This window comes from Rhinatrema bivittatum, chromosome 4 (genome assembly GCF_901001135.1).
Source record: "Rhinatrema bivittatum chromosome 4, aRhiBiv1.1, whole genome shotgun sequence".
Classification (NCBI taxonomy): domain Eukaryota; kingdom Metazoa; phylum Chordata; class Amphibia; order Gymnophiona; family Rhinatrematidae; genus Rhinatrema; species Rhinatrema bivittatum.
Window position 1 is genome coordinate 87,237,517 of NC_042618.1, and position 18,165 is coordinate 87,255,681.

General features: G+C 45.4%; 1 protein-coding gene across 6 annotated transcripts in view; it reads left to right on the plus strand.

The window, feature by feature from the left end:
• ENTPD5 (ectonucleoside triphosphate diphosphohydrolase 5 (inactive)) overlaps positions 1 to 18,165 on the plus strand; it is a 235,517-nt gene that overhangs the window by 146,290 nt on the left and 71,062 nt on the right. For all 6 annotated transcript variants that reach the window (XM_029598448.1, XM_029598443.1, XM_029598449.1 and 3 more), the window contains 3 exons: positions 1,950 to 2,025; positions 10,058 to 10,093; positions 11,187 to 11,275. In XM_029598448.1, coding sequence (XP_029454308.1) covers positions 1,950 to 2,025; positions 10,058 to 10,093; positions 11,187 to 11,275 — 201 coding nt within the window. The remainder of the gene's footprint in view (positions 1 to 1,949; positions 2,026 to 10,057; positions 10,094 to 11,186; positions 11,276 to 18,165) is intronic.

Sequence of the window (18,165 nt, forward strand, 5' to 3'; positions counted from 1 at the left end):
ATGTTGGGCTACACACCTGTATATTGTGGGGTAAACATGCATATTGTGTAATATGTGCATATGTGAAACACGCATGTTATAAAATACTATGGTAAACCTACACATGGCCATATGCTTGTGTATATGCTGCCTTGCACAATTGTTTGAAAATTATCCTCTCTGTGAATGAGACCCTATGTTTGATTAACTCTATTTTAAAATCTTTGGATAGAAATTGCGTAACAAAATATCATTTTTCAATGTATTAAACTGCAGAGTGATTGTGCAAAAGGGGCCATCCTGAGAAAAAATCTGCAGCTTGACTCAAAATGCAGAAATTTTGTCATTCTGCACATTTTTCCACATGAAGACCTCCTTTTGCAAAAACATTCACAAAATTGCCCTTTGTATGCTGTAAAGTTTTGCACATAGTCCACTAACCATGGACGTTTACTAGAATTCTGAATTATTGAGCTGCTGCAATGCAATATCATGCAAAACAGCTCAATAATTCAGAGAAAACCAGTGCACATGATGTTTTTTGCACAGTGAGGTTTAGTTACCTTTATTAGCCTTCCTCCCAGGAAATTTTATAAATAGGTTTGCTACTGGCACTGGTAGCAAACTTGCGCATAAATGAGACCGCTAACCTCAGGCCCTGATTAGTACATCAATCCCTTAAATATCAATCAAAAGGTTTTCATTCTATTAAATGTAAATTTTTCTTGTCTGTTGTGTTAGTAGGTATCAAACACATAATTGATGCAAATGCCTTATCATTGTCATCCTCCATTTATATGTTATGGCCGTTTTGTTTTTTTAAGAATTATGACAGTAACACTTTGAAATATAACTTGGCAAATAAAATATTTGGTTTTAGCATACCCAAACCCTGTGGAAAAAGTATTTTGCACACTTTTCCTTAAAAGTGTCTTCTAAATTCACATTTTCTGAAAATTGTACTAGTCTAGTACTCTTGGATGAGAGAAACAGTTTGTCTGAAGCTTCAGCTTTCTGAGATAACAACATGAGGGGAAAATTTAGCAACATTGTGCTAAAGTGAACCATTGTTCCAGTCTTGACTTTGCATTTTTCCCATTGAAAATATGAGATCAATTTATGTAATGGAGCAAATGTTTGCCTCCAACCTCTAAATCTAACATATAACGTAGGAATGCTGTGTCTATAAATGTACAAGTACAGGTTGCTGTAAATATTAATGATGCACAGTCATCAAACCTTTATCGTTGGAAAGAAATCAGTAGAATTAGGGATCATGAAATGAAACTTCAGGGAGGACGACTCAGAACAAACATCAGGAAATATTTCTTCACAGAGAGGGAGGTGGATGCCTGGAACGCCCTTCCAGGGGAGGTGGTGAAGATGAAACAGTGAAAGAATTTAAAGGGGCCTGGGATAAACACTGTGACTCCCTAAAGCTAGAAGATACGAGTGCATGGGGGTTACCTGCTGATACAACGGTTGCTACGCTTAATCAATAAGCCTTGATATTGTTAATGTAACTCCATCATTGCTCTCTGCTTCAACGGCAGTGGGAAAAGGGGGATTGGATTCAGAGAGTAACCGAGGGCCCTTACTTTTATGGTTTGGGGAAGATATAAGCATGGGGGTAACTTGCTGATGCAGCTGTTACTATCCTTAACCAATAAGCCTGATACTTTTGATGCAACTCCAACATTGCTCTCTGCTTCCACAGCAAGAGTAAAGGGAAATTGGATTCAAACAGCAACCAACAAGGGCCCTGACGTTTACGGTCTGGGAGACTGGTAAGCATGGGGGTAACCTGCACAGGGCAGCAGATACTACCATAAGCTTGCTGGGCTGACTGGGTGGATCATTTGATCCTTTTCTGCTGTCATTTCTATGTTTCTATTTTAATTTAATGCTTTTGAATTACAGAAGGATATGCTGTATCAGTAATTTTAATACTCCTGCAAATTTCATTGTAGGTGCGAGATGTCTTCAAGGACTCGCCTTTTCTGGTGCCAGACAAGAGTGTTAGCATCATGAATGGAACATATGAAGGTTGGTACTGAGTCTAGCATGCTAGGCTTCAAGAAGAAAGTGTATCTGCCACTAATTCAGGATGAATGCTAAGAGGAATGTTTGTACTACCACTGCGATTAAGTCTGACCCAAGGGAGCGCAACTCTGTAGAGTCTGAAGTTCCTCTCTGGGGGAGCTCATATCTGACCTTCTATACAAATCATTGTTGGGCCTCACCTGGAGTACTGTGTTCACTTCTCAAAACGTAAGGCAATAGAATAGAAGAAGTCTGGAGAAATGCAACCAAAATATGCAGGGTTTGCACCGATAGAAATAGGAGATGAGACTCGGAGGGGCTCAATTGCAAATAGAGAGATTTTTCAGTGGGAGCACTGAGAGGAGAGGGTCACCTGGAAAGAATCAGTAAGTACTGCTTGGAGAAATGTTTAAAGCTTAAATGTATTGGGGAGAAGTAAATTATTGGGGTATGTTATTTAGTGTGTTTGTGTGTTTTGTTTTAAATAGGTAGTCAGAAAGGCAGGCAACAAACAGAAGTTAGTGTGTTTGTATTTCCCAACCCTACCATCCCTCTCCCACCCACCCCTAGCTCATCCTTTAATTTATAGGCAGGTGCCTTTTAACTTAAACTCGGACATTATCAAGATGAGGGGAATGGATGTCACTACCAGATATATATGGCCGAATATTTAATCGGGCACACGTGTAAAAAATGGGGGTTATGCCATGGTCGGCCTTGCACGTGCCGCGTGCATTTTCAGAGGGGCCCAGCCACATGCGTTACTCCCATTACATGCAGAAATGCAGGACCAAAGGAAAGGGGCAGTCTGGGGGGCGGGGCTGGAGGGGGCCGGTGCAGTGGCCATTTGCTGCTGTGCTGGGGGAAGCGCGTGCCGGCTGTCGACCGGCGCGCACAAGTTGCTTCTGCTGCAATGGAGCAGTAAGCAACAAAACAAAAGAAAAAAAAGGTAGGACAATGGGTTTAGGTGGTGGAGAGGAGAGGAGAAGAGAGAGGGAGTATGGGAAGGGTGATTGCGAAGTTCCCTCCCAGACCGTGCGTTTGTTTTAAAATCTACCCCATAGTGAATACATTAATACATTTAAAGAAGCCTAATTGTACGCATTCCTACTCCCACAGCAACTAAAACTTAACTAGGAACTGATCAAAATTGAGATGAAGGCAGCAGTCCAGCAGCAAGAGGGGGGCTTCCCAGTCTTTTGCATCGAGTGTCACATGTACGATTTTTTACCCACCGGTGAGAAGTTGTACATGTGCATGCGATGCAAAGAGCTCCTGGCTCTCAGAGAACGAGTCCGATCTCTGGAGGCTAGAGTGGCAGACCTGGAGGAGCTGAGGGAGACAGAGAGGTATATAGATGAGACCTTCACGGACATAGTAGTCCAGTCCCAACTTCAGACTGGCAGCCCTGGTGCTGCCTTGGAGGAAGAAGGTCTCATAATGGGAGAGCACCAACCAGGTGTAGCAGGAAAGGATCCTGTAGCAAGGACCTGCTCTCCAGGTGATGCATTATCCTTTCACACCAAGGATATCTTCCCTCCTGGCCTACTGCCCAGGAGGGAAGGGTTTGGTCGGCCGTCATAGTTGGTGATTCGATTATTAGGAATGTAGATAGCTGGGTGGCTGGTGGGCGTGAGGATCGCCTGGTAACATGCCTACCTGGTGCGAAGGTGGCGGACCTCACGCGTCACCTAGATAGGATTTTAGACAGTGCTGGGGAGGAGCCGGCTGTCGTGGTACATGTGGGCACCAACGACATAGGAAAATGTGGGAGGGAGGTTCTGGAAGCCAAATTTAGGCTCTTAGGTAGAAAGCTTAAATCCAGAACCTCCAGGGTAGCATTCTCTGAAATGCTCCCTGTTCCACGCGCAGGTCACCAGAGGCAGGCAGAGCTCCGGAGTCTCAATGCGTGGATGAGATGATGGTGCAAGGAAGAGGGATTCAGTTTTGTAAGGAACTGGGGAACCTTTTGGGGAAGGGGGGAGTCTTTTCTGAAGGGATAGGCTCCACCTTAACCAGGGTGGAACCAGACTGCTGGCGCTAACCTTTAAAAAGGAGATAGAGCAGCTTTTAAACTAGAACAAAGGGGAAAGCCAACAGTCGCTCAGCAGCACATGGTTGGGAGGGAGGTATCTTCAAAGGATACTAATGATGCATTAGAATTAGGGCATCCCGACAGTGAGGTTCCAATAATTAGAAAAGTAGTCCAAGTGCCTGTAACTAAAAACTCACCTGAGCTAGAGTATATAGCAGTGAATGATGCTTAGACTTAATTGGCATCTCAGAGACTTGGTGGAAAGAGGATAACCAATGGGACAGTGCTATACCGGGCTACAAATTATATCACAATGACAGAGAGGTGCATCTTGGTGGCTGGGTGGCGCATTATGTCCAGGGTGGCATAGGCGTCCCTCAAGGATCCTCACTGTCTCCGACCTTATTTAACATTTACTTGCTCCCTCTCTGTAACCTACTTTCTAAGCTAAATCTAATCCATTACCTTTACGCCGACGATGTCCAAATTCTCATTCCTATCACCAAATCCTTGCAAGAAACTCTTCACTTTTGGAATTCTTGCTTCCTCTCAATATCAAATCTCCTTGCTGATCTCTGCCTAATTCTCAATACCAACAAAACTGAATTCCTCCTAATCACCCAAGAAGGCAACTACCAACTCTCCAACACTCTTCCTTTGGCATCACTACCATTATCTCCCCGGGTCAGAAACCTTGGAGTCACTATGGATAACCATCTGAATTTCAAAAGCTTTATCAGTAACACCGTGAAAGAATGCTTCTTCAAACTCCAGGTTCTAAAAAGACTCAGACCTTTACTACACCCCCAAGATTTCAGATCAGTCCTGCAAGCAATCATATTTTCCAAAATTGATTACTGCAACTCTCTGTTACTTGGGCTCCCAGCTATCTCCCTAAAACCTCTACAAATGCTCCAAAATGCCACTGCCAGGATTTTAACCAAAACAAAAAAAAAGGGACCACATAACTCCAATCTTAAAGAATCTCCATTGGCTCCCTATAAAATATAGGATCCTCTACAAAACCCTCTCATCCATCCATAAATCTATTTACAAAGCCACACACCTCGACCTCAGGATCCCATTCCAGCTACATTCATCCTCCCGTCCATTGAGATCAGCGCAAAAAGGCTCTTTAAAAACCCTTCCACTCAAAATTTCGTCAAACAAAAGAGCCCTATCCACAGCAGGTCCTATCCACTGGAACTCTCTACCATCTGATCTTAGGCTTGAACAATGCCCCATTACATTTAAAAAAAAGACTTAAAACTTGGCTTTTCACTCAAGCCTACGCCTGAGCTGATCTTCACAATACCCTCCCTCCTGGACAATTTCATTTCATACCACTTTATTCAATAATACTAGAATTAATTGCAAATCCATCTTGTCAAGTTTCAAATACTAAATACTCGACTGATCCATTCTAATCGCCTGTCTATAAGATTGTTGTTATTTATTTGTTGTCTTATTATGTATTATTTAATTCAATTTTCTCCAAGTTCATTTTCCTGTTCTATGTAAGACTCATATGTTAAGTCATCCTAATGTTACATGTAAACCGAAGTGATTAGTAACATTGTTACCAGAACCTCGGTATATAAAAAATGTTAAATAAAAAATAAATAAATAAAAATAGAGTCCTATCAGCTCAGACACCACTCAAAAATACCCCCCTTAATATCCCACCAGACCACACACCACAAGACCACACACAACAAAAGAAGGCTTATTCCGTTCCCCAGCTTCACTCGCAATCAAGCCATCAGTCTCTCACTCATCTCCATTATATTGCTCAACGCCCAATCCCTCCAGAAGAAAACACATCTCCTACATGACATTCTAACTGATTCCAAACCAGAAATATGCGCTGTCACTGAAACCTGGTTTAAACAACATGACACTCCCCTCATCAACCAACTACCCATAGACAACTACGACGTGTTCTCAATCCCACGTAAAAAGAAGAGAGGCGGTGGCTTACTTTTGGCTGTAAAAAAGGAGCTCCAACTTCTATCCCAGAAATGTGATCTCCCAAACCAGTACGAAATTGGCTTTTTCAAATCTAATTTGCTTCAAATTTGTCTCATTTACACCCCCCCCAGGTCTACTAGAGAAAGACTCATCCCCCCTTATTGAATTCTTTGCTAAATCCCTTTCCGCTGACTTACCCACGATTCTCCTTGGAGACTTTAACTTACACGTGGATGCTTGCCCGCAATCCCCGGCCTGTGAAGCATTCATTTCCTCCCTCGAAGCTATGGGTTTCAATCTAATTGTTCACTCTCCTACACACAAAGCTGGCCACACCCTAGATCTCATTTTCATCAACTCCCCTATCAACATAAGCAATCCCCCCTCATGCCTGGCAGTACCTTGGTCTGATCACTCTTTGATTTTTACTAACCTCACTCTTCCGCAAATTTCCCCTACCTTGCCTCGCCAGCCCATATCTTTCAAATACCGCAAAACTTGTACTGTGGACACTATCACACAAGCATGCTCTGACATAGACAATCAAATTGACCTCTCTTCCCCAGACAACGCCTTCTCCTCCTGGGTCAACCTCACCCTTAACATTGCCAACAAACATTGCCAACAAACATTGCCCACTAACAACAAAAACCTTCAACCCGAACCGTAGAAATAGAAAACCCTGGTACACACCTGATCTCAGAATTCTTAAAACTCAGCTTAGAGCTGCTGAAAGGTGCTGGCGCAAGCACCACTCCCCCGCAGCCAAAACCAACTATTACCAACGCATGCACGAATACAGAAACTCCATCCTCCATACTAAACGTGAATACTATGCCAGAAAAATACACGGTCTACAACATAACCCCAAGGCCCTTTTCTCTATGGTTGCTGACCTTACCACTCCCTCTCACACGCAACAACTAGCAACCACCTCCAAGAATCGATGCAATGAGTTAGCACATTTCTTTAGAGATAAAGTTACCTCCCTCACGGCACACTTTTCTCACAATAACAACAATGTTATTCTTCCTATCATCAGCGCTTCAGCTACTCTTTCCTCTTTTGACTCTTCTTCCTCCCTGGAAATAGAGAACATCCTAAGAAAGATGAAACCCTCCTCACATCCTTCTGAAACTATCCCCTCTAAACTTCTACTATCTATACCCAAAGTAATCGCCAAACCACTATCCAACATCTTCAACTGCTCTTTAGAGCAAGGCACAGTCCCTAACTTTCTCAAACAAGCAGTAGTGAAACCGCTACTCAAAAAACCCAATCTTGATCCTGCCACATTGTCTAATTACAGACCTGTTTCCAACCTACCCCTCCTAGCTAAAATTCTTGAAAAACTAGTTAACTCTCGCCTTTCCCTTCACCTTGAACAACACAACATTCTCCCATCAACCCAACATGGTTTCAGGAAGCATTTAAGTACTGAAACCCTACTACTCTCTCTTTCCGACACACTTATCAGAGGAAGCGACTCGGGATCCTCTTATCTGATTGCTATGCTAGACATCTCCGCTGCGTTTGACACTGTCAATCACTCTATCCTCCTCAACATTTTCAGAAGTATTGGGATCTCTGGTAACGCACTCGCCTGGATACAATCCTATCTCCAAAATCGCTTTTTCACTGTCCTAGTTTTCGTCGCCTCGGATAACAATGAATCTGAACCTATCAGTCTCCCTCAGGGTGTTCCCCAGGGCTCCTCTCTCTCCTCTACCCTCTTTAATATCTACATGCTTCCCCTTACCACCCTTCTCACCAACCTTCACATCAAGCATTTCATTTATGCAGACGATGTGCAAATTCTCTTCCCCTTTTCTGACTCCCTACAAACTGCCCTACAAAACTGGGAATCCTGCCTTTCCTCCATTAACCAACTCCTCACAGACATGCACTTGGCTCTAAATCCTAACAAAACTGAACTCTTAATCATCTCTAACAAGCAGCCTCTTCCAGCTATCCCACTCTCATATGCATCTACATCTTTCCCCGCACACACTCACAACCTAGGTGTCCTCATTGATAACTATCTCACTTTTAAACCATTTATTAACTCTATCATAAAGAACTGCTATTTTAAGCTACAAACGATAAAAAAACTCAGACCATTGCTACACTTTTCTGATTTTCGTACAGTTCTTCAGTCTATTATCCTGTCTAAAATAGACTACTGTAACGCCCTCCTCCTTGGCATCCCCTCAACGCACACCAAACCGTTACAACTATTACAAAACGCCGCTGCACGTATACTGGCAAACTCTAAAAAAAGAGACCACATTACTCCCACGCTTATCGAACTCCATTGGCTCCCAATACCCTCATGAATACTTTACAAAGCACTCTCCCTCATACATAAAAGTCTGTTAAATGCAAACCTCAACTGGATCAACCCCCCTCTCCTCCCCCGCACTTCCAATAGACCTACTCACCCAGCCCTACAAGGAACCCTCCGTACTCAATCAATCAAATCGTCGGTTCAGTGTGCTGCAGCAGTCAAAAAAGCAAACAGAATGTTGGGAATTATTAGAAAGGGAATGGTGAATAAAACGGAAAATGTCTTAATGCCTCTGTATCGCTCCATGGTGAGACCGCACCTTGAATACTGTGTACAATTCTAGTCGCCGCATCTCAAAAAAGATATAATTGCGATAGAGAAGGTACAGAGAAGGGCGACCAAAATGATAAAGGGAATGGAACAGCTCCCCTATGAGGAAAGGCTGAAGAGGTTAGGATTTTTCAGCTTGGAGAAGAGACGACTGAGGGGGGATATGATAGAGGTGTTTAAGATCATGAGAGGTCTAGAACGGGTAGATGTGAATCGGTTATTTACTCTTTCAGATAATAGAAGGACTAGGGGGCACTCCATGAAGTTAGCATGGGGCACATTTAAAACTAATCGGAGAACGTTATTTTTCACTCAACGCACAATTAAACTCTGGAATTTGTTGCCAGAGGATGTGGTTAGTGCAGTTAGTGTAGCTGTGTTTAAAAAAAGGATTGGATAAGTTCTTGGAGGAGAAGTCCATTACCTGCTATTAAGTTCACTTAGGGGCGGATTTTAAAAGGCGCGCGAATAGCCTACTTTTGTTTGCGCTCCAGGCGCAAACAAAAGTACGCTCGATTTTAGTAGATACGGGCGGAGCCGCACGTATCTGCTAAAAACCTGGATCGGCGCGCGCAAGGCTATGGATTTTGTATAGCTGGCGCGCGCCGAGCCGCGCAGCCTACCCCCGTTCCCTCCAAGGCCGCTCCGAAATCGGAGCGGCCGCGGAGGGAACTTTCCTTTGCCCTCCCCTCACCTTCCCCTCCCTTCCCCTACCTAATCCACCCGCCCGGCCCTGTCTAAACCCCCCCCTTACCTTTGTCGGGGGATTTACGCCTCCCAGAGGGAGGCATAAATCCCCGCGCGCCAGCGGGCCTCCTGCGCGCCGGGCCGCGACCTGGGGGCGGGTACGGAGGGCGAGGCCACGCCCCCGGACCGCCCCGGGCCGTAGCCACGCCCCCGTACCTGCCCCCAAAACGCTGCCAACACGCCCCCGAAACGCCGCGACGACCGGACCCGCCCCCGACACGCCCCCGACACACCCCCCTCGGAGAACCCCGGGACTTACGTGAATCCCGGGGCTCTGCGCGCGCCGGGAGGACTATGTAAAATAGGCTTCCCGGCGCGCAGGGCCCTGCTCGCGTAAATCCGCCCGGTTTTGGGCGGATTTACGCGAGCAGGGCTCTGAAAATCCACCCCTTAGAGAATAGCCACTGCCATTAGCAGTGGTTACATGGAATAGACTTAGTATTTGGGTACTTGCCAGGTTCTTATGGCCTGGATTGGCCACTGTTGGAAACAGGATGCTGGGCTTGATGGACCCTTGGTCTGACCCAGTATGGCACATTCTTATGTTCTTAAGATGACAGTGATGATGATGTGAATTGAGCAAGATTTTTGTTTTTAATTCAATCAACTGTAAAATAAAGGTTTCTGATGCCTATTAAAAGCATCTTTATATTTCTTATTTTCAGGAATTCTTGCCTGGATTACAGTTAACTTTTTAACAGGTAAGGCATAGATTTCACAGGGAAAAGAAATGTTGACACGGGGCCAGTGGACGCGCTAGGTGGACTAGCACTGAAGGTTTGGGGGCGCTGGTCTAGTGGTTATAAGGAGTTTGTGTTGTGGGGCTGGACAGAGGTGGAGTAGGAGTGGCAGCTGGATGCATGCACTGGGGGAGAGAGAGAGAGAGACCAGGGGCAGGGAGCCCTCTGTTTGCCCCTCCTAGACTGCCCGAGACCCATGCGCGGCTCATCCTTTGCCTCTGCACGCAGCATGGTCGCCAGAGCAGGGCAGGCGTAGGTTTTCACATGCACTTCCCGCCTGGTGAATAGCCCCAGATTGTGCTGCTGCAGAGAGAGAGCAGCTGTCGTCATGGCTAGAGGAGGGAGGAAGGCCAGATGAAGAGGAAATGGCAGAGCCATGTAGGAGGGAGAGATGGATGCACTAGCAGTGGGAAGATTGCTAAGAACAGATCATGGGAAAGGGTGAGGGAGGGGAGAAAGGATTATTAAGTACAGGGATTCCTATTCATTATATATTTTATATGATTGAAACTCAATTTTTAATATTTAAGAGTTTTTAAAGTTTGAAAAAATAAGCCTGGGATGGAGAGGACATGAAATGATAAATGAACACTGACCTGGACTTTAAAATGCCTCATAACACTGCACATCACCTTCATGCCCAGTTTATCCTCTCTGTGCTTCATTAAATATCTCTTGAATTAGCAATGAAGTCAAGTTTATAGAGCAGCGTCAAACTTAAAAATAATGTTTTTAGCATTGGTCCTTAAACTTTTCCCAAGGTAAGTCACTCCTCTCTGAAGCCCTGCCTTGCAGTAACCCCTGTGACCCTCACTCCTGCCCCCTCACCGCCTCTCAGTGTTGCTAGAGCGCCTGCAGGAAAGGCAGAATATAGAAATGATTATTCCGATTTCTCCCTAGATAAGCAGCATGCATCGGCCTCACACAGGTGAGGACATTATCCTGTGCTGATGATTGTTATTTGTACCCCTGCCTCACACGTGCACAAGCTCATGCAGGTATGTGTGCTGAAGTGGCAGGCATAGACCGGTACTGAATGATGCCTTCTTGTCAGGTCAACTTTACAGCCAGAGCAAGCAGACCCTCGGCATCCTGGACCTAGGAGGAGCCTCAACACAAATCACCTTTTTGCCACAGTCTGAGGTGAGTACACAATATTCCTTCATTCATTTTAAACATGGGTAACCCAAAATTATGGGATCCATTTTCAAAAGATTTAGGTAAACCTCTTACTGACAGGCCAAATTTGTGTGCCCAAATTCACAGGGTGCACCGATTTATTTATAATAAAAATAAGGTTAACATAATAACATAGTAATGACGGCAGAAAAAGACCAAAATGGTCCATCTAGTAAGCCCAGCAAGCTTCCCAAGGAAGTAACTGCCGCTCCGTGCAGGTTACCCCCATGTTTCCGTTAAGGGTAGTAACTGCCGCTCCGTGCAGGTTACCCCCATGTTTCCGTTAAGGGCAGTAACTGCCGCTCCGTGCAGGTTACCCCCATGTTTCTGTTAAGGGCAGTAACTGCTGCTCCGTGCAGGTCACCCCCATGTTTCTGTTAAGGGTAGTAACTGCCGCTCCGTGCAGGTTACCCCCATGTTTCCGTTAAGGGCAGTAACTGCCGCTCCGTGCAGGTTACCCCCATGTTTCCGTTAAGGGCAGTAACTGCCGCTCCGTGCAGGTTACCCCCATGTTTCTGTTAAGGGTAGTAACTGCCGCTCCGTGCAGGTTACCCCCATGTTTCTGTTAAGGGCAGTAACTGCCGCTCCGTGCAGGTCACCCCCATGTTTCCGTTAAGGGCAGTAACTGCCGCTCCATGCAGGTTACCCCCATGTTTCCGTTAAGGGCAGTAACTGCCTCTCCGTGCAGGTTACCCCCATGTTTCCGTTAAGGGCAGTAACTGCCGCTCCGTGCAGGTTACCCCCATGTTTCCGTTAAGGGCAGTAACTGCCGCTCCGTGCAGGTTACCCCCATGTTTCCGTTAAGGGCAGTAACTGCCGCTCCGTGCAGGTTACCCCCATGTTTCCGTTAAGGGCAGTAACTGCCGCTCCGTGCAGGTTACCCCCATGTTTCCGTTAAGGGCAGTAACTGCCGCTCCGTGCAGGTTACCCCCGTGTTTCTGTTAAGGGTAGTAACTGCCGCTCCGTGCAGGTTACCCCCATGTTTCTGTTAAGGGGAGTAACTGCCGCTCCGTGCAGGTTACCCCCGTGTTTCTGTTAAGGGGAGTAACTGCCGCTCCATGCAGGTTACCCCATGTTTCTGTTAAGGGCAGTAACTGCTGCTCCATGCAGGTTACCCCCATGTTTCTGTTAAGGGCAGTAACTGCTGCTCCATGCAGGTTACCTCCATGTTTCTGTTAAGGGCAGTAACTGCTGCTCTGTGCAGATTACCCCCATGTTTCTGTTAAGGGCAGTAACTGCCGCTCCGTGCAGGTTATCCCCATGTTTCTGTTAAGGGTAGTAACTGCTGCTCCGTGCAGGTTACCCCCATGTTTCTCTTAAGGGCAGTAACTGCCGCTCTGTGCAGGTTGCCCCCATGTTTCTGTTAAGGGTAGTAACTGCCTCTCCGTGCAGGTTGCCCCCATGTTTCTGTTAAGGGTAGTAACTGCCTCTCTGTGTAGGTTACCCCCATGTTTCTGTTAAGGGTAGTAACTGCCGCTCTGTGCAGGTTGCCCCCATGTTTCTGTTAAGGGTAGTAACTGCCGCTCCGTGCAGGTTATCCCCATGTTTCTCTGAAGGGCAGTAACTGCCACTCTGTGCAGGTTACCCCCATGTTTCTGTTAAGAGCAGTAAGTGCTGCTCATTGCAGGTTACCCCCATGTTTCTCTTAAGGGCAGTAACTGCCTCTCCGTGCAGGTTGCCCCCATGTTTCTGTTAAGGGTAGTAACTGCCTCTCTGTGTAGGTTACCCCCATGTTTCTGTTAAGGGTAGTAACTGCTGCTCCATGCAGGTTACCCCCATGTTTCTGTTAAGGGCAGTAACTGCCGCTCTGTGCAGGTTGCCCCCATGTTTCTGTTAAGGGTAGTAACTGCCTCTCCGTGCAGGTTACCCCCATGTTTCTGTTAAGGGTAGTAACTGCCTCTCCGTGCAGGTTGCCCCCATGTTTCTGTTAAGGGTAGTAACTGCCTCTCCGTGCAGGTTGCCCCCATGTTTCTGTTAAGGGTAGTAACTGCCTCTCTGTGTAGGTTACCCCCATGTTTCTGTTAAGGGTAGTAACTGCCTCTCCGTGTAGGTTACCCCCATGTTTCTGTTAAGGGTAGTAACTGCCTCTCTGTGTAGGTTACCCCCATGTTTCTGTTAAGGGTAGTAACTGCCTCTCCGTGCAGGTTGCCCCCATGTTTCTGTTAAGGGTAGTAACTGCCTCTCCGTGTAGGTTACCCCCATGTTTCTGTTAAGGGTAGTAACTGCCTCTCCGTGCAGGTTACCCCCATGTTTCTGTTAAGGGTAGTAACTGCCTCTCCGTGCAGGTTGCCCCCATGTTTCTGTTAAGGGTAGTAACTGCCTCTCTGTGTAGGTTACCCCCATGTTTCTGTTAAGGGTAGTAACTGCCTCTCCGTGCAGGTTGCCCCCATGTTTCTGTTAAGGGTAGTAACTGCCTCTCTGTGTAGGTTACCCCCATGTTTCTGTTAAGGGTAGTAACTGCCTCTCCGTGCAGGTTGCCCCCATGTTTCTGTTAAGGGTAGTAACTGCCTCTCTGTGTAGGTTACCCCCATGTTTCTGTTAAGGGTAGTAACTGCCTCTCTGTGTAGGTTACCCCCATGTTTCTGTTCAGGGCAGTAACTGTCACATTCAAAAGCATTTAGCCGGCTAACTCAATATCTGGACAAATATCCGGCTATGTTCTAGCAGCTAATAAGTTAGATGTTTAGAATTTAGCAGACGTTAGGACGTTCAGGGGCGTAACTGGGAGGAGTTGAGTTAGCTTGCTAAGTTAACAGGTAACGGAGAAGAGATCTAAAATAGGTAAGTCCCAGACCTGTCTGAAGGTCTCAAGGGCCAGATCTGACAACCAGTAGAATGGATATTGGCCAGCATTATATTTAGTAAACAGGGCAACATGTAGTTTTGCTTTTCAAGCAGTTATGATTGATATTGGAATCGATCTGCCCCAGTAAACCAAATCAATAAGCACAAGTTATGTAAGGGTTTTGAAGGAAAGTGGGTCATTAACTAGAAACAAACAGGGGTAGATTTTAAAAGGTGCATGCACGTGTCCATGTGCAGGTGGTTCCTGGTGTGCGCACATGGATTCATGGATTTTATAACGTGCACGCGTATGTGGGGGTGGCACACGCAGGAGGGGATTTAACTAAATTATGCGTGGTGGCCCAATCGGCCTTCCCCAAGTCCCTCCCAGTCTGCTCAGACTAGGAGGGAACTTCCATAACCCCCTCCTACCCACCCCCTAAACCCTTCATTTCAATTTACTCTTCTTTTCTTTCACTCCTTAAGGCTCCTCTGCAATTTTGCGGCCAATTTAAAATTTGACTAACAATGTGCAATGCTAGAATTTTACAAATTTCTAAAACTAAGCTAAGAATGCTAGGAATTATTAGGAAGGGAATGGTGAATAAAACGGAAAATGTCATAATGCCTCTGTATCGCTCCATGGTGAGACCGCACCTTGAATACTGTGTATAATTCTGGTCGCTGCATCTCAAAAAAGATATAATTGCGATGGAGAAGGTACAGAGAAGGGCTACCAAAATGATAAGGGGAATGGAACAGCTCCCCTATGAGAAAAGACTAAAGAGGTTAGGACTTTTCAGCTTGGAGAAGAAACGACTGAGGGGGGGATATGATAGAGGTGTTTAAAATCATGAGAGGTCTAGAACGAGTATTATTTATTTATTTATTTATTTTATAACTTTTATATACCGGCATTCGTAAAAAAACCATCATGTCGGTTTACCTGTAACTGAGAAAGGAAATTACAATGATAGGTGGAGGAAAGATAGATAGTTAAAAGGTAAGTTAACTTTACTGTGGTGCCAACGTGCGTCACAGTTAAAAACGAGATTACATATAATAAACCATATTAGACAAAGTTAGATAGAAATTAATTATGTACAAGGGGAGGTGGTGCGAGGGGGTGGGGGGTGAAGCGCAGTGGGGAGGTGGAGGAGGAGGGGTTGAGGGAGGCGAAGGGTGGCAGGGGAATGAAGGGGCAAAATAGGGAAGGGGGATGGAGGGTAGGGTGGTGTAGGAGGGGGGGGTGCCATATACGGGATATGGCGATCATTATGAGTAATTGTACAAGAGGCGGGGGAGAGGGAAAAGTAAGAGGGGGGAGGAGGAGGGGGTGGAACTGTACAAGGGAGCTGTGGGTAGTGGTGGGAAAGGTGAGTTGGTAACTGTGATGTGAATCGGTTATTTACACTTTTGGATAATAGAAGGACTAGGGGGCACTCCATGAAGTTAGCAAGTAGCACATTTAAGACTAATCGGAGAAGATTCTTTTTCACTCAACGCACAATAAAGCTCTGGAATTTGTTGCCAGAGGATGTGGTTAGTGCAGTTAGTGTAGCTGGGTTCAAAAAAGGTTTGGATAAGTTCTTGGAGGAGAAGTCCATTAATGGCTATTAATCAAGTTTACTTAGGGAATAGCCACTGCTATTAATTGCATCAGTAGCATGGGATCTTCTTAGTGTTTGGGTAATTGCCAGGTTCTTGTAGCCTGGATTGGCCACTGTTGGAAACAGGATGCTGGGCTTGATGGACCCTTGGTCTGACCCAGTATGGCAATTTTCTAAAAAAAAAAAAAAAGGCCTGGGCCTGAAGCTAGGTCAAGGCCCTTCTATTAGTTCCTCAGCCAGGCTTCAGCATCGCGCCTGCATCCAGGCTGAGGCCACGGAGTTGGTACCCAGCCTCTGGGTCAGGTTGCTGCATCGGGCCTGGGTCCAGTCTCTGGCCTAGGCTGAGGCCCGGGCTTCAGGACCCGGTCTCCAGGCTGGGTCGTAGTGTTGGTCTAGGTATGGGCTCCGGCCTAAGCCGAGGCCCAGGTAATGGGACTCGGCCTCCAGGCCAGGTCCTAGCATTGAGCCTGGGCCTGGCTGAGACTTCAGCCTTGAATAGGCAGGTGGCCAAGGTCATGGTGACATACCACGTCCTCGGCCTTCGCAAGGCTGAAGTTTCGGCTTGGGCCTAAGCCTTGCCAGTAGATCCCCACAAGACTGGGTAATTGGGGCCGGGGGTATCCTGACCCCAGCATTTTTCCAGGTGGGCAGGAGAGAGGCCCCAGAAGACCTTGTTTTCATTTTTTGGCAGGTTTTTTTTTTTTGTTTGATTTGTTTTTTTTCTTACAAATTAAATAAATCAAACAATCCATGAAACAAAATTCACGAGGGAAAACCTCCAGAAAATGAACCAAATTTTTTTCCCTTCTCATCCCTAATGACCATAGGTATCAGCAAGCAAGGTGATAATTCTGAGAAGCATTTCTGGCCAGTGCTACATGTGCTCAGGATGACCTGACAGGAAGGTAATAAAGCTGCACTGAGGGAGTAGTATGGCCATAGTGGGGGTTAGAGGGAACAAGGGCAGGAAGGAAAGGACCCATTTGAGATCTCTACTCAGAAATATGTAAAGATGGAGGTCACGGGGAGAGCAGTGAAAGTACTTGGAAAGAGGTCAGGAAGGAGTGCCATAAACTGCTTGGCATCTTCTAGGTGAGTTGCATCCTAATGTTCTACTGAGATGTTCCTATTTATAAGAGAGCCTTGAAAATGATGCTACAACTTGAAATGTTTGTATTCTTATCTAATTAGTCCCGTGTTGATGAATATGTTGATGAATATGTTGATGAATATGTTGATGAATATGGCCGGGTAGCCATTTAGACGGATAACGTTTCCGTTACCTGTCTAAATGGCTTTTGAATATCAACCTCTTGGTGAACTGTGGAGTGATGCAAAGCTGAAAACAGTATTCAGTACCAGAGGTGCAATGGCCTTTAGCTCTCAGTATGTCTCTTTGGAACTTTTGCTCGGAAATGAACAGGGAGATTGAGACCTGACATGACTAGCATCACGGTAAGAGAAATCAATGTGAGTTGCCATCTGGGTGTGGCTAGGGATCGTCATCAACTACCCCAGGTCTCATCTAAAGCATTCATCTCAATGTAAGTTTCTTGAGGCTCTGTTAAATGAAGCAGCTCTCCATAATTTGGATTGCAGAAAAACTGCCACCTTCTTTCAGGAGCAGACTCAAGCTCTTAGATCAAATTCCACTCAGTTTTTATGGCAGTTTGGTGACAATATGCATGATTTCCAGTTCAGTAGCAGACTGCATCTCCTTCTGTGTCACCCAGGCATGACTGACCTTGGAAGTGCATGTCAAAGCTCCGATCATGTTAAGCACCCAACTCCAACCTCATACTTCATCCAGACCAATTAGAAGCGCATACAAAGGCACATTGCAAGCCCCACAGGTAAAATCATCACTGAGCAAAAGAGCACTATCTTCAGGAGGCCCCCACCAATGGAATGCGCTCCCCCCAGATCTAAGACTAGAACCAAGTCATCAGGAGTTCAAAAAAAAGCTAAAAACATGGCTTTTCCGTCAAGCCTTCCCAGACATCTAATGCTACCTAATCAAGTCTTTTAACCCAAATCATGGGTTATCTCACTGTTTTTCCTATTACGATTTTTTTCAACTGTACCTTAATTTTTGAGCTCTTTCATCTTTTGTATTTATACTGTACTCACACTCCATTTACTCTATCTCTTTTATATTTATTTTCTATATAATATTTATTACTATATTACTATGTTTAATTGGTTATCTATTCTATTTGTTCCATCATTATTGTTAGTTCTATTGTTACCTGTTTTATTGTTCAACTATTCTATGTAAAGCCCACTACTCTTTTTGGGCATTTAAAAGTTATATGTAAACCGGATTGATTTGTAGTTCCTACAAGAACTTCGGTCTATAAAAATTAAAAATAAATAAATAAATAAATGTTTGTATTCTTATCTAACTAGTCCCACGTTGATTGTGCTGAGATGTTTGTATTCTACTCTAACTAGTCCCAT